General features: G+C 42.5%; 1 protein-coding gene across 2 annotated transcripts; it reads left to right on the top strand.

Moving 5' to 3' along the window:
* The first annotated feature begins 228 nt into the window (after positions 1–228).
* Positions 229–19,627, top strand: cul5b (cullin 5b). Of its 2 annotated transcripts, none has more exons than XM_080779686.1 (19): positions 229–256; positions 1,756–1,865; positions 2,008–2,107; positions 2,627–2,803; positions 3,130–3,271; positions 3,646–3,791; positions 4,127–4,207; positions 4,624–4,717; positions 6,043–6,173; positions 7,320–7,427; positions 7,880–7,944; positions 8,060–8,192; positions 9,251–9,382; positions 9,515–9,638; positions 10,485–10,660; positions 11,984–12,145; positions 13,188–13,306; positions 14,531–14,654; positions 17,616–19,627. In XM_080779686.1, exons 1-19 carry the CDS (start codon positions 233–235, stop codon positions 17,808–17,810), a joined length of 2,343 nt encoding a protein of 780 aa, XP_080635812.1. In that variant the 5' UTR covers positions 229–232; the 3' UTR covers positions 17,811–19,627. The 2 variants fall into 2 exon arrangements, with proteins under 2 accessions (XP_080635812.1, XP_080635811.1); XM_080779685.1 differs by having other exon boundaries at positions 4,624–4,762.
* The last annotated feature ends 5,679 nt before the right edge of the window (positions 19,628–25,306 follow it).

The following is a 25,306-nucleotide window of genomic DNA, read 5'->3' as shown; positions in this document are numbered from 1 at the left end:
GGTCCAGTGCTACTCGCTGTAAGCACTGGACCAGGGCTAATTGCATTCATATCTGAGTCTGACAAGGCTGCATGTTATCGTTGTATGACATAAATCATTCTGTGATCCAAGCAAATCAGATCTGCTCTGCTCAGACCAAGTTACAGTAGGAGTGAAAACAATCTGTGAGGAGTCCCGAACGAGCAGCATAATCACGCGAGATTGCGCGAGACAACAATAAGTTGAGGGGAACATGGCGACGTCTAATTTGCTGAAGGTAGGCTGTCTTCCACTTCGAATCAATTCTTTTTAGGTTTCCATGTCACTGCATGGCACTATGTTTTGATGGACACAAATCGTGAATGGACCATTGGTCATCGCTGCGGTGTCCAGCAGAAAGTCTTATTTATTCACTATACGAGCAGTTAGTTATCACTGGCTAACATAGCTTCTATTCAATGACTGAGCTGAGCTGCTAAAAAGAGCTATATAAAATAGCTAACAGTAGAGAGACACAAGAGACGGAGGACGTACAGTTTAATATAGCATGCATTGTATTGTATTCATCATGCTGCCACTGGGCAGCAGCATATTAGACTGTCACCCACCCCCGGGTGACAATTATAAGAGCTTCCCTGCAACTGACAAGACGACGGTGGCATCCTCCTCAGTGTTAACTGTTAAATTAAATTACAAATGGACTAGGATTTCATGGGTCGCCACTCGCCAGGGAAAGGGGGCTTTGCATTCAAAATGTTGGTCATCAATCATCATGTGGGTTTTTGCATGGGACAGTGACTGTAACTGTCAGTGTCAAGTTCAACACAGAATCAGTCAAGCAATTGTGGTATCCATAATTCATAATATTCATATTAATTATAGGCTATGTCATTTTGACAATCAAACTTTTTATATTTCAGACTCTGACATAGTTCTATAGGAGGGGAAAAAAGCAATATTCAACAATTTTGGATTTACTTGAATGAAAATGTTATTTTATTTTAATATGCATGCTAGAGTAAGTATATGAATACACAACACAATAGTTGTAGCACATCTGCAAGGGGATGGTTGGAGGTTAGCCATAATTTGACAATAAAATAAATATTTGATAATAAAACAGTTGCATCTACACCAACCAACCATTGACAGTCCGTACATCCAAACACAAAAGTCCTATCTGATTGTATTCAACTCAATATGTCAATGTCAAGAATATGTCTATGTCAAGAAATTCCATGTTCCAAGTGTTGGAGTTTGGAAGCGCTTGTTTTTAATAACGTAACCTCCTGCTGCCTCCTGCATAATGCATTATGTGCACTTTCAAAACGGGTGATACGCAGAGCCGCTGAGTGATTAACAAGCGCTTCCAAACTCCAACACTGGAAAAAATAATCACCTGTATGGAATTTCTTGACAGAAATTAGCTCAATAATTCAATTCTTTTGTAAAACAATGGAAAAACATGTCTGGCTGTAAATGGTTGGTGTTGCAACTCTAGATTCAACTGAACACATAAAAAAATAATCTAGTGTTGCAAGTTACGGCTAGATAGAACGTCTCCCATGTGGGACACATCCTGGCTAGGACATGACATTTATAGATTGCAGCTTTCACCACAGACATGCATGTTGTGTTATTATTCTACGCTGTAACTAGTCCCACTCTATTATTACATTTTGTGAATGTTTCGTATACAGAACATGTATGTATCGGGTGATATTTCACATTTGCCAGAGTTGTATTGTAGTTTATTCGCTTTGTGCTTGTTTTCAGAATAAAGGCTCCCTCCAGTTTGAGGACAAATGGGAGCTGATGCGTCCCATAGTCCTGAAGTTGCTACGCCAGGAGTGTGTCACCAAACAGCAATGGTTTGACCTGTTCTCGTAAGTGTATCAATTGAATATGTTTCGAGGGATAGATTTGGGTTCAGTCAGTTCAGGCTTTCTGTCGTGTTTTAGCAACTAGGAGGGAACAAATAGGGATATTCCTCCCATCGCCACCTTTGTTCCTGTTGATTTTCCACAGAGACGTCCATGCAGTGTGTTTGTGGGATGACAAAGGTCCAGCTAAGATCCATCAGGCCCTGAAAGAAGACATCCTAGATTTCATCAAACAAGCACAAGCAGTAAGGGTTTGGTGCCATAATTAGAATTTCATGTCTCAACTTTGTGCTGCTCTTATCCCTGAATCTAAGCAAATCTCTGTTGTTAACATGTAGTTAGAAGTTGACTTGTTTTAAAGTCAAATACAGTTTTTCTAAGCATCAGAGGCTGCTGTCCTGGATCACTAGATAAAAAAAAAAAGTCTTACTTTAAATGATGGTGGCTGATTGTCAGTATCAGCCAGTAACACGCAGGAGTCTGTCCCCGTAACAATGCGCTAGACCCCTGGGAGATGGATTGCTGAGGTGGAGCGCCACACCTACCATCAGCTCCCAGTACTTCCCGCACGACTTGCCACACCCAAGCCGTGCAACTCATCCACTGAGTTGCCGGTGCCCGAGATCGAACCCATGAACTTGTGGTCCAAAGGCGAGAGCTCTACCGACTGACCTACATGGACACTACAAATAGTCTAACTATATGATCATATTCTGTCACTAAGACCTTTCTCTACCTTCCGTTCTCGCCTTCTATTCCTCCAGCGGGTTTTAAGTCACCAGGATGACACAGCGTTGCTGAAGGCCTACATTGTGGAGTGGAGGAAGTTCTTTACGCAGTGCGACATCCTGCCCAAGCCCTTCTGCCAGCTGGAGATCACGCTCATGGGGAAGCAAGGCAGTAACAAGAAATCCAACGTGGAGGACAGCATTGTGCGGAAGGTGAGGAAGACAAGAGTGTGTGAGAGAAGTAGGTTGCGACAAATCTAAAATAATGAATATGTTTTACACTCTCAACTGTTGTTAAACAAGAAGTCTACACAATTAGAGAATGTAGAAGAATGGAATTGTGGACATATCCAACGACAACAAAATATTCTAAGTTCTGGGTAAATATCATCAAATGGTGGTCCGTGGCTCAAATGCCGAAGAAATAATGGGCCTTGATATGAAAAGACTTGAAAACCACTGTATTAGAATATTTTCATAGGTTTGTGGTGCTCCCACAGCATCCAAGTTGACCCCTGTCTTTCTCTCTCTGGTCTCAGCTGATGCTGGACACATGGAACGAGTCCATCTTCTCCAACATTAAGAACCGACTGCAGGACAGTGCTATGAAGCTGGTGCATGCCGAGAGGCTAGGAGAGGCCTTCGACTCCCAGCTGGTCATAGGGGTTCGAGAGTCTTACGGTGAGAGAAAATATGTTGTCGCTGTTGAACGGGAACCTTTGTATGTCCAAAACCATTACTTTTCAGGAAAAGAAAAGAAAAAAGTAACCTGTGGTCCAATCATGTATACAGTAGATTATTTTGTCACAAGCTCTTGTATATTATTAAAGATTTTTCAGTGTATTTTGTATTACTAATATTTTTGTGCATATAACAGAATAAGGTTTTTTTTTAATTTAGTTTCATAATGGCACAAGTATCTGCTAATGTCTTGTTACTGTAGTTATCACAGTCATTTTGGTTTAGTCATGCAGCAAATTACTCAAACTAAACTACTCATTTGTGTAACAAAAAAAGGGTCATGTATTTATTCACTGCCTGTTTTCTCTGAGCAGTGAATCTTTGTTCCAACCCCGACGACAAGCTGCAGATCTACAGAGACAACTTCGAGAAGGCCTACATGGACTCTACTGAACGTTTCTATAGAACGCAGGCGCCATCCTACCTCCAACAGAACGGGGTCCAAAACTACATGAAATATGTGAGTACAGTACAAGCTGCATCCTAGCCTAGGACAAGTAATCAAGGAGTTTCTGCAGAATATCAGGGAATTTATTTATACGATAGTGGGCTGCTTTTCACTAATCTAACCAGAATGTGTTTTAGTGCTTGTGGTCAGTGTTCTGTTCATTATAGCCTAGCTCCTCATGTCCATTTAGTTTGGTGTCTCAAGCTTGTATTCATAGCTTGTATTAATCCAAAATTATTGGAGCTTTACATTTTCCATAACAAGTTCCATAAGTTTCATTTAAGTATTTAGACATGAGGTGAAGTTAGTCTACCTCATGAGAGATGGTGTTGTCTCTGTTTTGCCAGGCTGATGCAAAGTTGAGGGAAGAGGAGAAACGTGCACTGCGCTACCTGGAGACAAGACGGGACTGTAACTCTGTACAAGCAGTGAGTAGCCAGTCACATCTTATTCATAGTATGAAATGAATGCATTAGCTTAATATACTCTACTGTAAATAAACTGTGTTCCAATGGATCCAATGCAGCTATTATTTAGTCACAAGCTCTTTTTAATCTTCTGTTGATCATATTTATAAAACTCACAGATATTATTATGAATTACCCCTTTCACCTCAAAAATGCTAAAAATAATAATAATAGTGAAAATAGCTATCTACAAGCTCAAAACTGAGCTATTTTCGCAGATTTTGCGTGGCACTTTTGTATGACAAGTAGGGCATTAATTTACGTTCAAGACATATGGAGACAAGGCTTCTGCCACGACAGCGACGATATTCAGCATTCCAGGAAAACACATTTGGCTTTTCTTTTTTTTTTTTTGTCTTTGCTTGTCTTCATTTCAGCTAATGGAGTGTTGCGTCAATGCTCTGGTGACATCGTTCAAGGAGACCATCTTGACCGAGTGTCCAGGCATGATCAAACGAAATGAGACAGAGAGTGAGTACGGCAGGAGTGTCCCCGCCAAAGGCTCAGCCAGCTCAGGTTTGCACCAGGAAAATGGCCCGTCCCCCTACCCGTCCCCCCCACCCCAGCACCTAAACGTCTGTAGAATACCCTTGTCTGCCCGCCGTGTCTAGGCTGTAATAACCACTCATCACTGTGTTCTGGAGCTGTAGTTCTGTCTATCCATACAGTAATGTGACCATGTTTATAGCCCTGGAGTGTCTGTGGTGCTGAGGCTGAAAATAGACAAAGGACATTCTAAATCGGCCCCATTCCTGCCGTCAAATGGATCAGCTCAGGCCCCAGTACGTCATATTAACCACATGAACCCCAGTGTCCATAACTCCATATTATAGGCGAACGTTCTGCAAAGCTCACAATATGTTGAGCTTGTAGAGAAAAGTGAGCTTGTAGATTGGCTATTTCCCCCAAATAGATTTGGTGTATAGTTAAAAGGGTTGGGACCAAGTTTAAGTGGGCTGATCCATTTTTGCTCTAAGCTTATTCTCTCAATTGAAGACTTTTGTCCAGTCCACACACAATGCAGTGATTCACAATGTAACAGGTTGCAACTTGCAACCACTTGCAGAATAATAATAATTATTATTATTGTTTTCTTTCCATTTAAAAAAACCAAAACTAAAACTTTAAACCAATGTCTGAAAAAAATGTTTTGTTATAAAAACGTTTGTAAAGGGTAGGCAGTATAAGCCTTGGCTTCAGCCTACACCTTTTCGGTTCCACTTTTATAAGTGGATCCAACCACATGTATGTAGATATATATTCATGTATATGTATGTATATGTGATCAAATTTTTTTAAATGCACCGAATAAAGTTTACCTTACCTTACCTTAAAAAACATAAAAATAAAATCCCAAAACTGAACCGACCTGCAACAGGGCAATTCAGACTGCTGTGATTTCTCTCTGCAACGTATTTCAAACGGTTGTGTTGCATCGCGAATGATTACTGTGGATTGGGCATTACACCCATATCATTCCACTTGGCTCTCAGATGTTGCAGGGCATAATAGTGTTCATATTTTCATACGTTTTTGGGGCTTTGCCTAATCTGCTCATCTCAGTATTGTAAGTGCTTTGAATCTTGCTACTGTACTGTGGGCGAATCATCAATTTGGGGGGAATCTTTAAATATGCATTTATTTATATTTATACGCACAACCCACTGTTGTGGGCTATGCGAGAAACGGTGTTGTAGAGCAGTGGTTCCCAAACCTTTGTGTCCGCGACCCAGTGTTTGGGATACAGTGTTGTAGTAGTGTATGCGGTGCCCATTATGCCTTCCCTCCTCCTGCAGAGTTGCACTTGATGTTCTCCCTGATGGACAAGGTGCCCAGTGGCATAGAACCCATGCTGAAGGACCTGGAGGATCACATCATGAACGCTGGCCTGGCTGACATGGTGGCCTCGGCAGAGACCATCACCTCAGTAAGTGACAGTGGTGAAAAGTAACAAGTACATTGTACTTACTGTAAGTACTGTACGTACTGTAAAATGTTGAGCTATGTACTTTACTTGAGTATTTCCAATTTCCAATACTTTTACCCCTACTCACTACATCTCCATTCCAAATATTGTACTTTTACGCCACTGCATTTATTTGAAAACTTTAGTTACTAGTTACTTTTTGGATTTTGATTATTATTTAGAATAATAACCGTATATGCATCATTTTGGCCATTTGAAAATAGCCGATCTACAAGCTTAAAGACGTAGGGAAATTACAGCATTTTATTTTGAAGCTTCGCTCTGAAATGGAAAGCTATATGTTTTTGAACCAATCAGCACCCTCCAGGGTATGGGACGTAGCTCTGTTACATGCACGTGCACGACGCGCATGTTGAGTTTGTCACAGAGAGATGGGCAGCAAAGCTTGTGGATTATTTCTAACCTATACTTTTTTCAGATACATATTTTAGCGTGCTGATAAGTTTAAAATTAGTAAAACCTCTCTGGATGTCTTGAATGAGATTAAAAAGAGTAGTTCTATAATCAAATTCAGCTGCGTTTGGAGGAACCGGGGGGTTGTCCAAATCACTGAATGCTCCTTTAAAATTCATTTCACTAGGTCTTTAAGTACATTTTTGTTACCAATACTTTTGTACTTTTACTCATCCCTGAGTAAGTGCTTCTAGTGTACTACTTCTCACCCACAACATATTGATGTAAGGCAGGGGTGTCAACTTTACGCACGGTGTCAACATGGGCACAGGGGAGGGTAATCACCGGCATAGGTGATAGAGAGGATTCTTTGGTTTAGAAATAAGGGGTGAAACCATTAATGGTAATAGCCTAATTGGTACATAAATTTACAGGAAATGAAATGTCTTAATTGATTCATTTGAATTGATTAATGATGCCTTTTAAAGGAATCAAGGAAAGGTTGGTTTTGACAGCTGTGTAAAACACTTCTGTCACTTCCTTTAATGGTTTTAATCAATCCCATAGATTAACCGAAACATAATTGTCAGATGCATCTATTGTTATTATTCGTTAAAGAATTCTGTCGCAGCACCAGCTGACAGGAATGTCTCATTGGAAAAAACAACTCACTGATGTTTGTCTCTTGAACAGGATTCTGAGAAGTATGTGGAGCAGCTGCTCACATTATTCAACCGATTCAGTCGACTGGTGAAAGATGCCTTTCAGGACGACCCACGCTTCTTAACAGCCAGAGATAAAGTGAGCACAGCAACAGTCACAGTATCTCACAGATCTGTAATCTGCCAGGACACATTGCTGTGCCATTTAGGTCGGTGGTTCCCAACCTCTCCTGGATCAGGGCCCACTTGAAAAGCGTTGGCAGTCCACCCATCTGACCACTTAACGCGGTAGCCATTTGACCGTGCATTTTTATAGCCTTTTCAGATCTTTATTTTAATTATCTGTCAATTGATTTTGTTTCAGCTTGGATCAGTGGAACTAACGTAGTATACTTTAAGAAAAACATGTTTTAACAGACACGCTTAGCCAGAGCGAGATGGAAATGTGACATTGGAATAAGTATTGGACACAAAACTCAATGATCAGTTATATTATTGGGTATTGTTTTTATTTCTTGAACAGGATTCTGAGAAATATGTGGAGTTGTCTAATGATCTACCATGTTGACCATGTTCTTATCTGCCTTGCAGGCATATAAAGCCGTTGTGAACGACGCCACCATATTTAAATTAGAACTTCCCCTGAAACAGAAAGGGTGAGAAATGCTCCTTGTATGATGTCGCATACCTTTGGTCCATCCACTGAAGAATGGCATGTCGCATAAAGCCCACAGTGACATTTCCGTGCCCTCCCCTGCTGTGTTTCCACAGTGTGGGCCTGAAAACCCAGCCGGAGTCCAAGTGTCCGGAGCTGCTCGCCAACTACTGTGACATGCTGTTGAGGAAAACGCCGCTCAGCAAGAAACTCACCTCTGAGGAGATAGAGGCCAAGCTCAAAGAAGTGGTATGTCTACGCTTGCGTGGCTCTGGCAATTTAAGGAATCTCTGTCAGTCTGTCTGCCTTTCTCCTTACTCCTCTGGGTTGAGCAATTGATCTGAATGTGCACACAGGCATTGACGATTGACATATTATTGCTGTTGGGAGGAAACCACCTAACTCCATTTTTGAGTTTTTTCATTTTTTTTAGTGGTGCAACCACTCCAAGGACCAGCAATGTCTGTCTGTCCGTCCGTCTGTCCCTATGTCTGTCTGTTTCTGTCTGTCTGTCTGTATGTTTAGGGTACCAACAGGTGACAAAGTGGCACTGTTGAGCTTCACACTGTGCACAGCTGCATGATGGGAAGCTGAGATTTTAGCAACCATTACGTGATTTCGGGTGTGACAGTACAGTACAGTACAGTACAGGGACCCCCTGGGGACGACACACACGGTAACTGTCATTTCTCAACCGTTTTGGGACACGAGGCGTCTTGCCGGAACCGGGCCGGCACCCTGGGCGCGTTCCTGCGGGTCTGGAAGTGCCGGGGACCCCCGGGGATCCCCACACGGAGTTGCACCACTCACTTCACACGGGTGTGATTTTTTCATAAATCAGCACTATTGAACACCCTTTACATCTGTGTGTTGGTTAAAGAAATATTGAACCAATGAAAAGTAGTAACAAGTGCTTCAGAGAAAATCTCTTAACTCCATTGGACCCTCATACTGTCTGCTTAACTGCTTCCACCACATCTCCCCCTCTCATGCAAGTATTTGACAATATATAAAGGCACAACACCAACTTTGACGAGGCAGTATTGCTTTGTTTTCAAAATATAAGATTTTCTTAATTTCCTGAAAAATGTATATTTTTCATTTCTTGAAAAACGAACATTTTGGACATTGAAACATTTTATTAATTTTTTTCTAATGCTTAATTGTCGTAGCTAGCCGTTAGTTTTGTGGGTGCTTAACAGCCAATTTAATTCTGTGACATTTAGTCATGGTATTCCTTCCTGTGATTCCTTCCTTTTCCCCCAATGAGTATGTCATGGTATGTGGTAATAATAACTCTTTTACAGCTATTGGTGCTGAAGTATGTCCAGAACAAAGACGTGTTCATGCGTTACCACAAAGCACATCTGACACGTCGCCTCATCCTAGACATCTCAGCAGATAGTGAAATAGAAGAGAATATGGTGGAGTGGCTCAGGGTAAGGTGTGTGTGTGTGTGTGTGTGTGTGTGTGTGTGTGTGTGTGTGTGTGTGTGTGTGTGTGTGTGTGTGTGTGTGTGTGGTGTGCCACATACACTATTTGGTTGACCGTACTGTTGTGTGCTTTCACAGGAAGTAGGAATGCCAGCGGACTATGTCAACAAGCTGGCCAGAATGTTCCAGGATATCAAAGTGTCGGAGGACCTCAACCAGTCTTTTAAAGAAATGCACAAACATAACAAGCTAGCATTATCGGGTAAGAGACGAGAAGAGTGGCAATCACTCGCTACATGTGCTTCTGTGTACGCGGGTGCATAACTGTAGTCCCTGGTTTACAGAAAGTGGCATACCCGTTTCCCATAGCTTTGATTGATAGGCTCTGTGGCAGATTTATAATAATAAACCTATATTTGTGTATAGCACCTTTCATGACATGAAATGCAGCTCAAAGTGCTTTACAGAGCAGTAGAGAAAAAAAGAAGCAAAGGTATAAAACAACATTAAAATAATAATAGTAATGCAATGCAGTAAGGACATGAATACCTAAGGATTTTAAAAGCAAGAGTGCAGATGTATGTCTTGAGCTTTGCTTTAATAATGTCTACAGAGGCTGCCTGTCGAAGGTATAGTGGGAGTTTGTTCCACACTGTCGGCCCGTAGAAGCAGAAAGCTGCTTCACCGTGTTTTTTAGTTGCCAATTTTTTAGGCACATCGAGCGAGCCAGCAGTGGAGGACCTGAATATACGTGAAAGAGCTCAGATTTGGAGCAGCCGCAACACAACTTAGTGATAATAGGAAGGTCACCAGTTGGCCTACCCTAGCCTCGGAAACCCAGACACCCCCCCCCCCCCCCCCCCCGAGCACTCATCATAACCATCTCAAGGCCTATTTATACCAGTTTTAGGTGATAAGGTGACCACCAGAACGCTGGTTAGTAAAACAGAGAGATGTGTTTGGGTGAGCCGTGAGTCGCTTTCGGTGTTCACATTATCACCTAAAACCTAAAATTTCCAGCCAAGTATGAGGCAAATAATATCCTGGACATTTCAAGATGTAGGATGGTTTATGTCAACTATGCGTTTTCTTTCATGTTCCCTTGCAGCGGACTCTGTCAACATTAAGATTCTGAATGCTGGCGCGTGGTCGAGGAGCAGCGAGAAGGTGTTCGTTTCTCTGCCTACAGAACTGGAGGATCTGATACCAGAAGTAGAGGACTTCTACAAAAAGAACCACAGTGGCAGAAAGCTCCACTGGCACCACCTCATGTCCAATGGCATTGTGAGTCTTAAATGCACATACAGTGGCTACTGCGGTGGCGGTGGCTCAGGGGTAGAGTGGCTGATAGAAAAGCCAGATTTGTTCCAGTCTGGAATGTTAAAATCAGGATTGATCAAGTGATATTACTCAAACAGAGAACATAACCTCCCCAGAATAATAGTCAACAAACAAGTTCCACAACAGTGGAACAGTTGACATTTAAAAAACATGTAAAAAATGTAGCCAACAAAATCAAATTCAATTTATCTAATTTCAGACACATAAGACCATATCTAACAACCGATGCAGCTAAACTCTTCATGCATGCTATGATTTTTTTCACACATAACGTATTGAACCTGAAAAGGTGGCTAAAAACAATTCAAATCTGTAATCATGAGTAACTATCAGCATTAATTAGTATTCGGTGTCATTTCTCATTTCACTTTGCAGTTGTTCTGTCCCCTGTACCATGTTGATCTGTATTGTATTGTATTGTGTATGGTCATGGTGTTGGGTGCCTGCACATATGCACACATGGCATCAACGCATGGTGTTGTGTGCGGGCACCCCACACTTTGTCTTTCTTTTATCTGTATTGTACTGTGTTTTTGTATGGACGTGGTGTTGGGTGCCTGCACATATGCACACATGGCATCAACACATGGTGTTGTGTGCGGGCACCCCACACTTTGTCTTTCTTTTATCTGTTGTACTGTGTTTTTGTATGGTCATGGTGTTGGGTGCCTGCACATATGCACACATGGCATCAACGCATGGTGTTGTGTGCGGGCACCCCACACTTTGTCTTTCTTTTATCTGTTGTACTGTGTTTTTGTATGGACGTGGTGTTGGGTGCCTGCACATATGCACACATGGCATCAACGCATGGTGTTGTGTGCGGGCGCCCTACACTCTGTCTTTCTTTTATCATCTACTTTTTAAGAGCCTGCCCAGGGACTACAGATGCAATTTAGTTTTGGCTAACTCTGGCCCATTTACATTGATGTGAAAACTGACATGTTGATTAATGAGCGTTGTCCCTGTCAAATAAATAAGTAGGTTATATGAATGTGTGTGTGAATGGGTGAATGTAATGCACAATCTATGTAAAGCACTTTGGATAAAAGCACTATATAAATGCATTTACCATTTGCCATTTACATAAGTAGGTCTCATTGCTTGATTTGTTTTGGATTGGAGTTTGTGCCAGGTTGCGAACTTGCGACACATTCTGATCTTGTAGATATGCTATTTTCACTTAATATTTGACATGCCCAGAATGTGTTTAAGCAGGCTGACCGTATACCACCATGTGTTACACCTATCTCTTTTCATCTCCAGATAACGTTTAAGAATGAGGTGGGCCAGTATGACCTGGAGGTAACCACGTTCCAGCTCGCCGTGCTGTTTGCCTGGAACCAGCGGCCCAGGGAAAGGATCACTTTTGAGAACCTTAAGTTGGCCTCTGAGCTTCCTGATGCCGAGCTTCGACGCACACTCTGGGTAAGGCACGGAAATAGAAAGAGCTTGTAAATCAGCTATTGTTGCCATGGGACATCACCATAGCATACAATGGAATATACCTTCTAGGCATAAGGATGATGACTACGACACTCGATCTTCGATCTTCTCTCAATATTGTTTGATAGAGGCATAGTAAAAACATGATTTATACACCTAATGATGTAATGGACACTCATTTTTGGGCTATGCGGTGAGTCCCGCACCGAAAATAGCATACCTACAAACTACAGCATGCTGTGAGCTTGTAGATCTGCTAATTTTGGCACAGGGTACCGTCATTCAACCAAATATAAATTAGGCTGTAGAAGTGGCAAATACACCCAGCGTTTAAACTGACTGGGGCGTTTATTTGGACGAGGAATTTAATACGCAAAGTGGTGTCAGATCCCCGGAAATTAATAGTGCATGCGCGTGACATCATCATCATACCCGGAAGTTATGCGGGAACGCCAACTGAGTGGCAAAAAAAGACTTTCTGGCCTTGACAGCCCATACATCCAAACATCTGATTGCATTAAACAACGTTAAGCTCACTTTGCCACTCACTTGATGCATGCGCATATCCTCTATAGTTAGTGGGCAGATATTTGCACTAGGGTTACTATTTGGAAATATACTGGCTGGCTATTTGCAGGGTCATACTGTATATCGTTGCTGTCAGGCAGAAAGCTTCTCTCCATATTCTAACTTTTTGTGTCTTTTTGAAAATGAATGGCCTACTACTTGATCATACTACAGCAGCACCCAAGTAGCAGATCTACAAGTTTGTAACGCTGCGTGAAGTTATGTATTTTGAGTTTGTAGATCTGCTACCTTTGCTACTCTTGAATTTGAATCCTGAAAAGTAACAGTTTCGGACATATGAGGTTTCCATCCGACAGATGATGCACCGTATTGTATAATATACTGGGAAAAGTTAATACTTAGTGATTTTATTTGTCTTTGCTGTTGTTTTTAATTACAGTAGATCATTTGATTGAACTGGCATATGACTTTCCTCTGATCTCTCTCCCTCCTCCAGTCTTTGGTGGCATTTCCTAAACTAAAGCGGCAGGTGTTGTCGTACGACCCAGTGGTGGGTTCACCCAAAGACTTTGCAGAAGGAACACTATTCTACATCAACCAGGAATTCTCTCTAATGTGAGAAATGTGAAGAGTCTCCTTTGTCAGCCAGCCCCACCCCCAACCCCCACAACAATAAAATATAATACATTAAAATAAATGGCTGATCTACATGCTGAACGTGTAGATCAGCTATTTTTGAAAGCATTTGAAAATACAAGTTCTATGTTTTGGGTTCCAAGATCTCAGGTTTATTACTAGTACCTCCTGAGCATAGCCAACACCTTTTGAGAAACCTATTTGAAACCAACAGCCGGGAAAACGCGGCATTGGCAAGGTTCACTTAGACCCCTTTTCCACCGGTTGGTTCCCAATGGGAACCGGTTCAGTTCTTTTTGGTTTTTAGTCCATGAGCCAGAGCTCCAAAATTGGTGGGCAAACTATACCCTATATTAAATTGTTTATAGGATCAATACAAGTAAATTAATACATGATAACCCTTCCACAGTAGTAGCTTTTTCATATTTTTGATTATTTTGCATATTTTCCTACATAATGCCTCATTTGCATTATTTAAAAATGTAAAATTTGTAATACAATAAATCATTGTCTTCGTGTAAGTACTCAATTGGGGAAGTTTAATGGTGATAACAATCTAATATAGGTATGGTTTTGCCCACTCAATTCATAATTATGTTTCAATTTTGGAGCTATGGCTCATGGACTAAAAACCAAAAAGAACTGAACCGGTTCCCACTGGGAACCAAGCGGTGGAAAAGGGGCCTGGTTCTTGCAGTTGAAAAGAGCCATTATAAGCATTGAGGTAGACTAAAGGTTTAGTCTAAAGGTTTAGTCTACCGATTGACTTGCGTCTCTCCCAGCCACACACGGCATCTCTCTGCACCTCCCCACAGCATTACATTATAGGAGCCACTTCATTGTCAAAAGAAGAGAAATGGTGCGCAGTTTTGTTTTGAGCTGAGCTTGCGGTAGACAAAACAATCCGTACAAAATGGCAATTTGGGGAGTGCCTACCATGTCTCCAGTAGCTAAATGACAGACGGAGAGGGCTGTTAGAAAGTACATTTAGCAAGACGAATGTTCACATTACACGGGAAAGTGCTTCAGGGAGTGCATCGGGATTTTCTATCCGGCTGTTTCGGGACGCTTTTCTGACAACAGGTTTTAATGTAATGGGGATAGATCGCTCCACATAAATCACACACGCAATCTCTATACAAAATTGTATTACAAAATTTTACCCCAATCTTTTTCCTCTTTTTTTCCCCTCTCTATTCACAGAAAAAACTCCAAGGTACAGAAAAGGGGAAAGATCAATCTGATTGGCCGATTGCAGCTCACCACAGAGCGAATGAGAGAGGAGGAGAACGAGGGTATAGTCCAGCTCAGGATACTAAGAACACAGGTACAGTATGGAGACTCGCTGGGCTCATTAATGAGCAGTACACGTATATGTACATGTACTCAAATACTGTACATAAGTACAATGTTGATGTATTTTTTAACATTACTGGACTAGTTCCAATTTCATTTCAAAACGTACTTCTCCACATACAGTACATCTTAGAGGGAAATATTGTACTTTTACTCCACTGAAATTATTTGACAGCTTTACTGTAGTTACTAGTTAGTTTGTAGATTTGGATTATTATTAGCACAAAACATACTTTACATTAACCACTTCAGCCCTATATACCACATTATACTTCAGCTTTTTGAAAGCTTGTAGTTCAGCTATTTCCAATGGATTTTCATCCATTTTATACTTTTGGAAACTTGTGAACATAATGAGTAATTTTACTTTTGTTACATTTGAGTACCGTACTTCTACCACTGGCTGTGCTCAACATGCACGTAGGAGCGGTTATTGAATTACGCCTCGGACAAGCACCACCTTCTGTGTGAACAAACAATCAAACGCTGCGTTTCCCACGACGGAATTTCACATACAACAGACGTGTTATGTTTTCTTCGTAGTGTGAGCCATGGTTCAATTTGAGAAAGACTTTACTTAAGTCCTACGTACTTACGGTATTTGTACGACAAATGGCTGAATCAGCCGATCTACAAGTTTACAGCATGTTACATCTCTTTTCCTTTTTTGTTTATTTTTGAGGGGCGCTAGCCCCACCTATATTCAACTATTAGTGTAGATTTTCGTCTTAGACAAACATTAAATTCCCATTGACAATGAATGGAGGATTTACGTCATATGTGGACGAGCAAATCGTCTATGTCTGTCCTACACAAAGAGTAAATTTCCATTGACAATGAATGGAGAATTTACGTTATGCGTCTGAGCAAATAGACATGTTACGTCATGATGATGTACGATGATTAGATGTTCTAAAATGACCATTTTAGAACATCTGTTTTGTAACAGGGGTCAGTCCGAGACCATGAGAGTCCTTTTCAACGTCTGGCTTTCAGACATGACGTGATGTCACGTGGCAGCTAAATCTATGGACTTTCAATGTTTGTCTTATTCATGCTCTCCCAAAAATCAGCAAGCCCCCAAGAATCAACAGGCCCCCACTCATGATGTCATGTGGCAGCTAAGTCATGGACTTTTAAAAGTTTGCTTTAAGCAGTGACGTCATGTGGCTGACAGTGGGTGCCCCTCACTTCACACAAGTGTGATTCTTTTATACATAGTCACATGATTGGTGTACTAATGACCAATGGTTTGCATTGAGTTTAAAGGACAACTTATAGTTTTTCTGGGGGGGAGCTAGCCCCTCCTATATACAGCTTTTTGTCCTTAACTCGTCACATTTGCCATTGACAATCACTTCACACAGGTGTGATTTTATTTCAAACAAGGTCCATGCTTTGGGTTGATATTGGAGAAAGTAAAAGATGAGCGTTAACCTTTTTTATTTTCTTTTATTTAGTTTTAGTAATTTTTAGACAGGAGCGGGGGCATTCGAGCAAGTGGCTAAATATGTACCAAATTTTAAGGTGATTTCTTTATTATTATTTACTATAGTCCTACTAGACCCCAGGAAATTACATCTGGCCACAAAATATCACAGGATCTACTGAATGTGAAGAGGGAGGTGACAAACTGACGATTGAGCCTATGACCCCTAATACCTCCCTCTTTTCAATAGATCCAGTGATCTTTTGTGGCCAGATGTAACTTCCTGGGGTCTAGGATGACTAGAGTGAATAATAATAAAGAAATCACCGTAAAAAAAATAATCCAAATACATATTTAGCCACTTGCTCGAATGCCCCTGCCCCCGGTCCAAAAAAATCAAGAAATGAATGAAAGCAGTAAATGGAGAAAAAAACATCTTTTGCTTTCTCTAATAACAACCTAATACATGAACCTAAAGTTGTCAGTGAAAGTGAAAGGAATGTCTGGAACAGTAGTGTGTATCTCACCAGAGTGAAGAGATGTATCAAAAGCAGATCCCCCTTTAGCAAATCAAACCCCGCTTATCTTGTAGATCTTTTTGACACTTTTGTGTGACACTGTAGTATGATCAAGTAGGGCGTTAATTTATGAAAAAAAACTCAAAGTTAAAATATGGACATAAGAGGTTTCTGCCCGACAGCAAAGTTATGTTATCTAATCTTATTGAGTAAACTCTTGTTTTATTTCCCAGATGAGTTTCCTTCTCTTCTTTTTTTTCATCAAAGTTTTTATCCCACGATTTTTGTAACCCACTTTTTCACCCGGTGTCAATTCACCCTTTGTCAGCCTTCTGATTGGTCCCTGACTGACTAACCAGCAGGCTCTTTCTGCCTTGTTCCGCCCTGGTTCCGCTTTGTTTATGTTGAATTTGCTAAAACATTTTTGGAAAAAACTAAAAACAAACATGATATGCCCAAGTTTAAAATAACAATTGAGTGCACAGAATATCAATATGAAGCAACTGGAAAAACATGTTATTTCAATGGTAGTGGATGGAGAGAGAGGATTTTTGTCCAACCACGAAACGGCAACCAATGGGTGCGAAGAGGGCCACAACCACGGGCAGGACTTGACAAAGGGTGAATTGTCTAAGCCAGTAATTCTGGACGCTACACTTCCTCTGCCAACCCGGGGAGAGCAACGGACTGACCTCATGCTTCCTTTGATGCATGAGAAGTCAAAGCCGCTTATTTTCCCCTGACAGGGGGGAGTTTCGCCGGTTGGACGTACGTGAAAGGTACACGTTATTCCAACCAGTTCCTTTCCCCTCCATCAGGCGCCCCGACTGGCCAGGGGGAGGCAGTATAGAGACCAGGACTACTGCATGTTTTCTTTGTGAGGGTACCTACCCTAGGGGACACGGGGAGAACGTGCGAACTCCACACATGAGCTTCTTTCTCACGCATTTCTCCTCCTCTTGTCTCTGACTCCCCGGTCGTCTAGGAGGCCATCATTCAGATCATGAAGATGAGGAAGCGGCTGAACAACGCCCAGCTGCAGACGGAGCTGGTGGAGATCCTGAAGAACATGTTTTTGCCACAGAAGAAGATGATCAAGGAGCAGATGGAGTGGCTCATAGAGCACAAGTACATCAAACGGGACGAGACGGACATTAACACCTTCATCTACATGGCGTAGCGGCGCGTCTCGACGCGCTACAGAGAGACACTGCCGTCTGTGTCGGCCGGTGTTTGCGCGTGGCTTTGGGCCTGATGGACAGCTGAGAGTATATCCAGGCCCCTCGTCCTCCTCCGTTCAATTCATGAACCCCTAGCGTTTCTATTCTGCATCCTGCAGAATAGATCCTGAACATCCTGTGAAAGTAGCATACCTACGAGCTCACAATGCGTCGTGACCGCGGCGCATTGCGAGGTCGTAGATATGCGAGTTTCTGGGAGACTTCAGTCAACTTAAGTACTCTATAGGGTTTAAATGGTTATTGGTTCGGGCTAGGCATGAATTTATGACTACTAGAGATGTATTTAAAATAAATCATCCTGCCTTTAAAGTTCTATAATGAAAAAAAAGAAAGAAAAGAAAATGCTTAGGAAAAACCGCAGCAGTCAGCACCAAATGTTTTACGGTTGTTTTGGCTTGGAAGGGGTTCCTTGTCTGTCAGATGAGGCTCAGCTTGTGAATGGTCCGTTTTTGTTGCCATGGTGTGCCCCAGCCACCATGCCGACCAATCACCATGCTTGCCCCCCCCCCCCCCCCCCCCCCTACACACACACACACACATCCCCACATTGATTGTTTTGTGTGAGTCTAAAGGCATGCTGAGGGGAAAAGAGACAGAAAAGCCCTGCTGACTCACAACTCCCGCAGTCCAGTTTGAATATGTGTCTGACCACCACTCAAAACAACACAGACAAGAAGCTGTGCTTCTCTACATGTTGTGACACACACGGAGGGTGTGTCTCTTACTCAAGTTAAGTCAGGTGTGTGTGTGTGTGTGTGTGTGTGTGTGTGTGTGTGTGCGCGTGTGTGTGCGTGCGTGCGGTCAAAGCTGTAGTAGTGGGAGCGGACTCAGGTAGAGTGATTCAGCACTTCCATCAGGACATGGAATGCAGCAGTCCGGGATATAAAGCACTCGACAGCTTCCAGTACAGAAACAACAAGACGAGTGGATCCAAGTTCCAAAACGTTCCCCGAGCCTCTACTCATAGGTCACAAGTAGAAACTAGAATGTGGGACAATTAGCATATTGCTACTATATGATATGAAATACATTTTCATCTACCACATCACATGTGCCCATGGATGGGTGTATGAGCTATCGAGGCAGATTTGGAAATTAGTCCCCCCCCCCCCCTTCTTTTCTACAGGTTTCCTGAGAAAGGAGGCAGAGATTTAGTGTTACACATGTTGACTACAGCAATTCAAAGCTATACTTGTCTTTAGGAGAGTGTACAAAGGGATGTGAATAATGAAATGACTAAATAAACAGCACCTTATTATAAAACAATGCACACAGGCTTGATCCTGGAGTGAGTTTAGTTGGTATGTGCCACGTGATGTTGCCGTTTTCATTCGCGATTTTGTTCTAAATCCTACACGCCAAGTTATAAAATAATGGTATATTCCCATTCTTTGATAACTGTCCTAAACAATGTGTGAATGTGATTATCATTATTTTATTTAGGCTTTACATTTGATCTACATGTTGTTGCTACATTTCCATTCCAGGTGTGGGGGTTTACTGTCTGGGACACCTGCTTTTCGTCTACTGTCTACAACAGTGGTTTTCAACCAGTGGTCCTTGAGGGGGTTCCAGGTCGTCCCCAGCTAAATGATGGAGAGTTGGTAACCAAATGGACCCTTATTATTAGATCTTTAACTCTTTAGAGTGTAAAATGAAACTGTATGCTCCCAAGAGTAATTATTTTGTTAAACATCTGCATTACTTAATTTAAGTCTACACAATTTGAGAATGTAGCAGAATATGTGTGTGTGTGTGTGTGTGTGTGTGTGTGTGTGTGTGTGTGTGTGTGTGTGTGTGTGTGTGTGTGTGTGTGTGTGTGTGTGTGTGTGATAAACGTTTGCCTGTTATCTCTCCTATGGTACCAACATCAAGTATTGGGTCCGAGAGGCTAAATGTCATCAAATGGTGGTCTGTGGCTCAAATGCTGAATAAATACTTGATATGAAAAGGGTTGGAAACCACTGGTCTACAATAATACCTCTCATATCAACTTTATGGAGTGTCATCACTATTGCCCGCACCATCCTAAGGGATATCAGGAGGTCTCTATACCTTCCCTAAGGTATCTGGATAGAGCTTTATCAGTGATTCTCAACCTATTGAATTTCAACGACCCTCCGACCTCCATTTGAGCTGCGTCAGGTCACGCCATGGTCCCCCATTTGATGCATGATTTACAAAAAAAACATCTATTCTGTAGACACATGTTTTTACATTGTGTCTCAAATTGATTGCTGGTGGTCCCTGAACCCATAGTTGAGAATCTGTGTAGCCGTAACATCCTCAACTATGAGATCTATAGGCCTAAAGCCCACCATGCGTAGGCTAGAACTGTCCCCTATGAGGACAGTAGCCTACTATAGGACAGAAATATTTTTTCATTTGGCTGGTTATATCATTCATGTGCTTGAAGTGGCTCCACTGTGTTTGAATTGAGTGCTGTGCTTTGGACACCGCCTTGTTGCCAGGTACGACGCGACAGAGTATCATTTCGGGGTATATTTCAAGCTAACTTGTCGCATTGCTACAATAATAGGCTAGTCTATGGCATCTTTGGGCACATAATGAAAATGAACTGAGTCTCTCTGCAGCCATACGAACTCAAGAGTGAATTGTTCCAATTCACAGTCTACAGTAAATGTGATCTTTTGTCGCCATCAAGTGGACTTTCAAGGGAACTTCAACCTCGATAGGACAAAGCGAAACACGGGAATATCCATCAATTTATTAGGCTAATTTAGTTTCGCTTAATCATTTATTTTCAAGTAGGCCAATGCATTAAGATTTGAAAGAGAAAAGAGCCCACCCTGCCATTCAGAAATAAACAAGGACTTATTGTGTTCATATAATTTGTATAGCTCGCTACTTAACTAAAGAACATGTGCTTGCTCGACGTTGACGGGAGACTGAGATGAAAAGTAGGCTATAGTGTATTGCACTGTTCGTGGCCAAAATGCTGCGGATCCCAAATGCTTGTGGCAAAAAACATGTCCCCTGCTTTAGCTTTGGAAAAGCAGGTAGGATCCGAAGATTCCAATCGCTCAGTGACAGATATAGAGTAGACAGGGCCCGGGGAGACGAATATGAATTATGTCTCGGAGATGTGCCATATTTTTTTCGCTATATTTCTACCCTGCTATAGTAGGCTAGCCTAAAACAAACAATAAACCGCAGGTCAATTGCAAGTGGGTTTTGGGATAATTAGGCGGATCGTTTGCGGGGTGCGTGCGTCCCTCTCCACAATTAAGCCTTAGCTTTGTCACTTACAACAACATTGCATCCTCAATATAATGGTTTTTAAAATGTATTCCCCGTCGCGCGGCGGTGTCGCGCCGTGCGGGCCGAAAATAGCAGACCTGCAAAGCGTGAGCTTGTAGGTCTGCTATTTTCGGCCCGCGCGGCACCGTCGTGCTGACGAAGTGTCTTTATAGACAGTATACTCTCTCTCTCTCACACACACACACACACACACACACACACACACACACACCCGCACATGCTCAGTCCGCAGCCTGTGTGTGTGTGTGTGTGTGTGTGTGTGTGAGTGTGTGTGTTTTCCCCACTTCCCAGCTAGCTCTCTCCTCGTCCTCGACTATATTAGAGCTCCTCCCTGGCGTGCGTGCGTGCGCGCGCGAGAGAGAGAGGAGGAGAGGAGGAGGAGGAGAAGAAGACGAGGAGGAGGAGGAGGAGGAGGAGGAGAGAGGTGTGCTGTGCTGTGAGAGGCAGGGAGGCAGCAGCAGCCCATGCAGCAGCAGCCAGCATAGGGCTCTCCATCATCCATGGACCGATAGAGGAGAGGAGAGATTCCCCGGAGGAGAGAGAGAGAGAGAGCAGCCGTCGTCAAGGGAGAGAGAGAGGCCTCTATAGTACAGGTAGAGACTGCTCTTGTCGTGTGTGTGTGTGTGTGTGTGTGTGTGTGTGTGTGTGTGTGTGTGTGTGTGTGTGTGTGTGGTGGAGGAGACTGGAGAGGTGATGGATGCTTGTTGTTGCTCTATCTATAGGGCTATAGCTGCTGCTTGCAGATTCAGATTCTGTGTTGTTTGTTTCACTGGTTGCTGCATATACACACTGTCTTCTTGTGTGAGGCGTTCCGCTCGAGGGGGGATGCCCGTTTGGCTGGTGCGTGCAGTGTGTGTGTGTGTGTGACGTGTGTGTGTGTGTGTGTGTGTGTGTGTGTGTGTGTGTGTGTGTGTGTGTGCGGCCGCGCGCGCGTTGCCGCGCAATGGAAACCCGCGATGAAGATGATGATGATGCTGCTGCTGTATCTGCACGAATGGATTTGCTTCCCTTTTTTGCGCATTAATAACTAGTACAGTAGATCCTCGGTACCCCCTTAAAAACAACAACAAGGGAACAAGTGTCATTGTTGAGCCAGACTACTGTATATCTTCCTGTTCATTAGAGTGGAATGGACAATGAAATAAGTAGCCTATATATATAGTGCTTATGTTGGGACCACATGGATTATCTTAGAAGTACAGTATATGTGGGCATTTATTGTGTGGGGCTCCCACATCCACGCCGCTGTATGCTATGGTGATAATGATGCCCATGTGTCATACTGTATGCTATGGTGATAATGATGCCCATGTGTCATACTGTATGCTATGGTGATAATGATGCCCATGTGTCATACTGTATGCTATGGTGATAATGATGCCCATGTGTCATACTGTATGCTATGGTGATAATGATGCCCATGTGTCATACTGTATGCTATGGTGATAATGATGCCCATGTGTCATACTGTATGCTATGGTGATAATGATGCCCATGTGTCATACTGTATGCTATGGTGATAATGATGCCCATGTGTCATACTGTATGTTATGGTGATAATGTCAGAAACAGACAAGCAATTAAAGCAAGTCGCTTTTGCTCAAGTGCACAACAATGAACCACTTATTAAACCCTCTTATTATCGGTAAAGATGTAAAGAGAGTTATAACTGTAGCTATACTTGGACCGCTTCTTTGCCAAAAATTGCCACTTTACACAGTGTCAGTTTGTAGATCTGCTATTTTTGGCAAATGCCCCCCCCCCCCCCCCCAGATGCTGGGGTTCAAGTGGTTCAAGAAAGAAAGAATGAACACATGCCATGCAACATGGATATGATTTGGACGTGAGCCATTTGTGGAACCATATGGCATCATCGGTGGTCAAAGAGTGAAAAACACATCACAGCTGTTGGTCTGAGACTACTATACCGTTATTTACAAGTAGACAATTTGATACCACTGTGTCCTCTTCACAGGGCAGTTGAGCGCAATGCTCGATTTATAGGGTCAGTATGTTTCCGTCCTATACCGCGGTGACGGTGTCGCATGCTGAAAATAGCAATATACGAGCTCACACAACTTGTAGCCTAGAGTTTGGCTATTTTTCGGCCATCTTAAGTATAAGTGCGGGGTGCTCAAGGAAGACAGAAGGAAAGTGACTTTGCATGGGTTGCAGGTGTCATATGTCATGGTGGTAGTGGCCAAGCCTTGCTGGCAGGAGCAGAGGGGACTGCAGAGAGAGTGTATGTTGTTGGGCCTGGGATAGCCCTCTGCTGATGCTGAAAGGGGAGGGGGGGGGGTTGGCGCACCCCTCGATTAGCCATCCAAACAGTGCGGGATCTCCTCTCTCTCTGCTTCTCTCTCTCTCTCTCTCTCTCTCTCCTCTCTGCTTCATTCTCTATCCCTCCCTCTCCCTCCCTCCTTTGCTTCTCTCTCTCTTCTCTCTCTCTGTCTCTGCCTCTGTCTTTGTCTCTCTCTCACTGGTGTACTGGTGCATTACTGCTCCCTGTTCACTTCTGTGAGTGTAATCAGTCTGTCAGCAGAGTGGAATCAGAGAGTTGGCACGCACGCACGCACGCACGCACGCGGATGGATGGACGGACAGCCACCTCCCTGTCCAGATGATCTCATAACATACATCTTCTCACATGCTACAGGTCTGTTTTTAATAAGTAGCCTATTTTCTTTTTCGTGGGAAAAGGGTATAATTATTGAACTGTAATTACAACGCAGAAGACAGCAACAACCACAGTTACAGGAATCCAGGCGTGAGGTGTAGTAGTACAGCAACTGGATATCCCAAACAAAGGCTCTGAGGTTTTGCATATAGAGCACAGAGTACTTTCAGTTACAGTACGTTGGCGGAGTAGCATAAGAGGACATATGAGGTTTCCACAGGGCTCATCAATATGTCCGTACACGGACAAATGTGTCTATGGCAAAGACTTGGTCCTGTCCATTCCGTGGCAAATGTTTTTCTTCTTTACACATCATTATAATGTTCTTATTTTAATCATAAAATCCAATTACTGAATGTCAATTCTCCAGCTTTATGACATATTATAAGGACTAAAGGAGTCTATTAACTAGTGATTCGCAAATGTTTTTGTGCAAGAACCCCTTAATTAACTCTGAGAGTGTACAATGAGTTACAGACTTGTTGTGGTCATTCATCAGGGCTATCTCTTTATTTGTCTCTGGTAATATTATTGGCTACTCATTTGTATGTCCGTGGCAAAAATGGAATTTCGACAAAAATGGTGGCATGTTCAGATTATTCTGGTTTTAGATCTCCATCCATGCTCGTTATATACGTAGGCACGTTTTCTTGCCTACGACACATTCGTGGCCTACTTTCAACCTTTCAACCCCCCCCCCTCACCCCCAATAGTAAAAAAAAAATCAACAAGCTGACAATGCGATGGGACGTGTTATGATCAGCTATTTTTGCTATTTGTAACACAATTGTTAAAGAACCACTTCACCACTTTACAACCTACCATCATATTATCGGTCCTCACTAATGTTCATAATAAAATGCCACAATCTTTTTCTACTCTGTCTGTGTCTCATAGGGCTGTGGGCAGTTCATCTATTAGCTTGGGGAATCCAAGCCAATAGAAACTGCAGGCTTTCTATTCCTGAAATGTTGCAATGCGATAATGGAAGCCATCGTTCTAATATCTTAAGTAAAAAATCTTTTAATCTTGCAAGAAGAAATCTGCCTAATGATGATGTCACTGGTGGACAGGTTTCTGAACTGCCCACAGCCCTCCTATGAGACAGACTGAGTAGAAACAATTGTGGCATTTTATCATTAGTCAGGACCAATAATAAGTTGAAAAGTGGTCACATTTTGTTATGCTTCACTTGTTGATGCTGGTTCACTTGTTGATGATGTAGCGTAATGAAATACAGTAGATGTTAGTAGTGTTACTACTACCGACCGACATCCATGTCAGCTGTATCCATTGTAGCTCTGGTCCATAGCTCTAATGCATCAGAGCTATGCTACTCGTCTTCCTGCGCTCGCATGAAATGCAAGCCATACTGTAGTGAAAATAAAAAGAACGTTTTCGCTACTCACCAATACAAAGACGGCTTGTGTTACCAGAAAGCCTACTTTCTGCGGTGGACGCACTCTGAGCCCCCCA

This window comes from Protomyctophum bolini, assembly GCF_963924005.1.
Source record: "Protomyctophum bolini genome assembly, chromosome: 13".
In the NCBI taxonomy this organism is placed as follows: domain Eukaryota; kingdom Metazoa; phylum Chordata; class Actinopteri; order Myctophiformes; family Myctophidae; genus Protomyctophum; species Protomyctophum bolini.
This window is presented reverse-complemented; position numbering and strand designations above follow the sequence as displayed.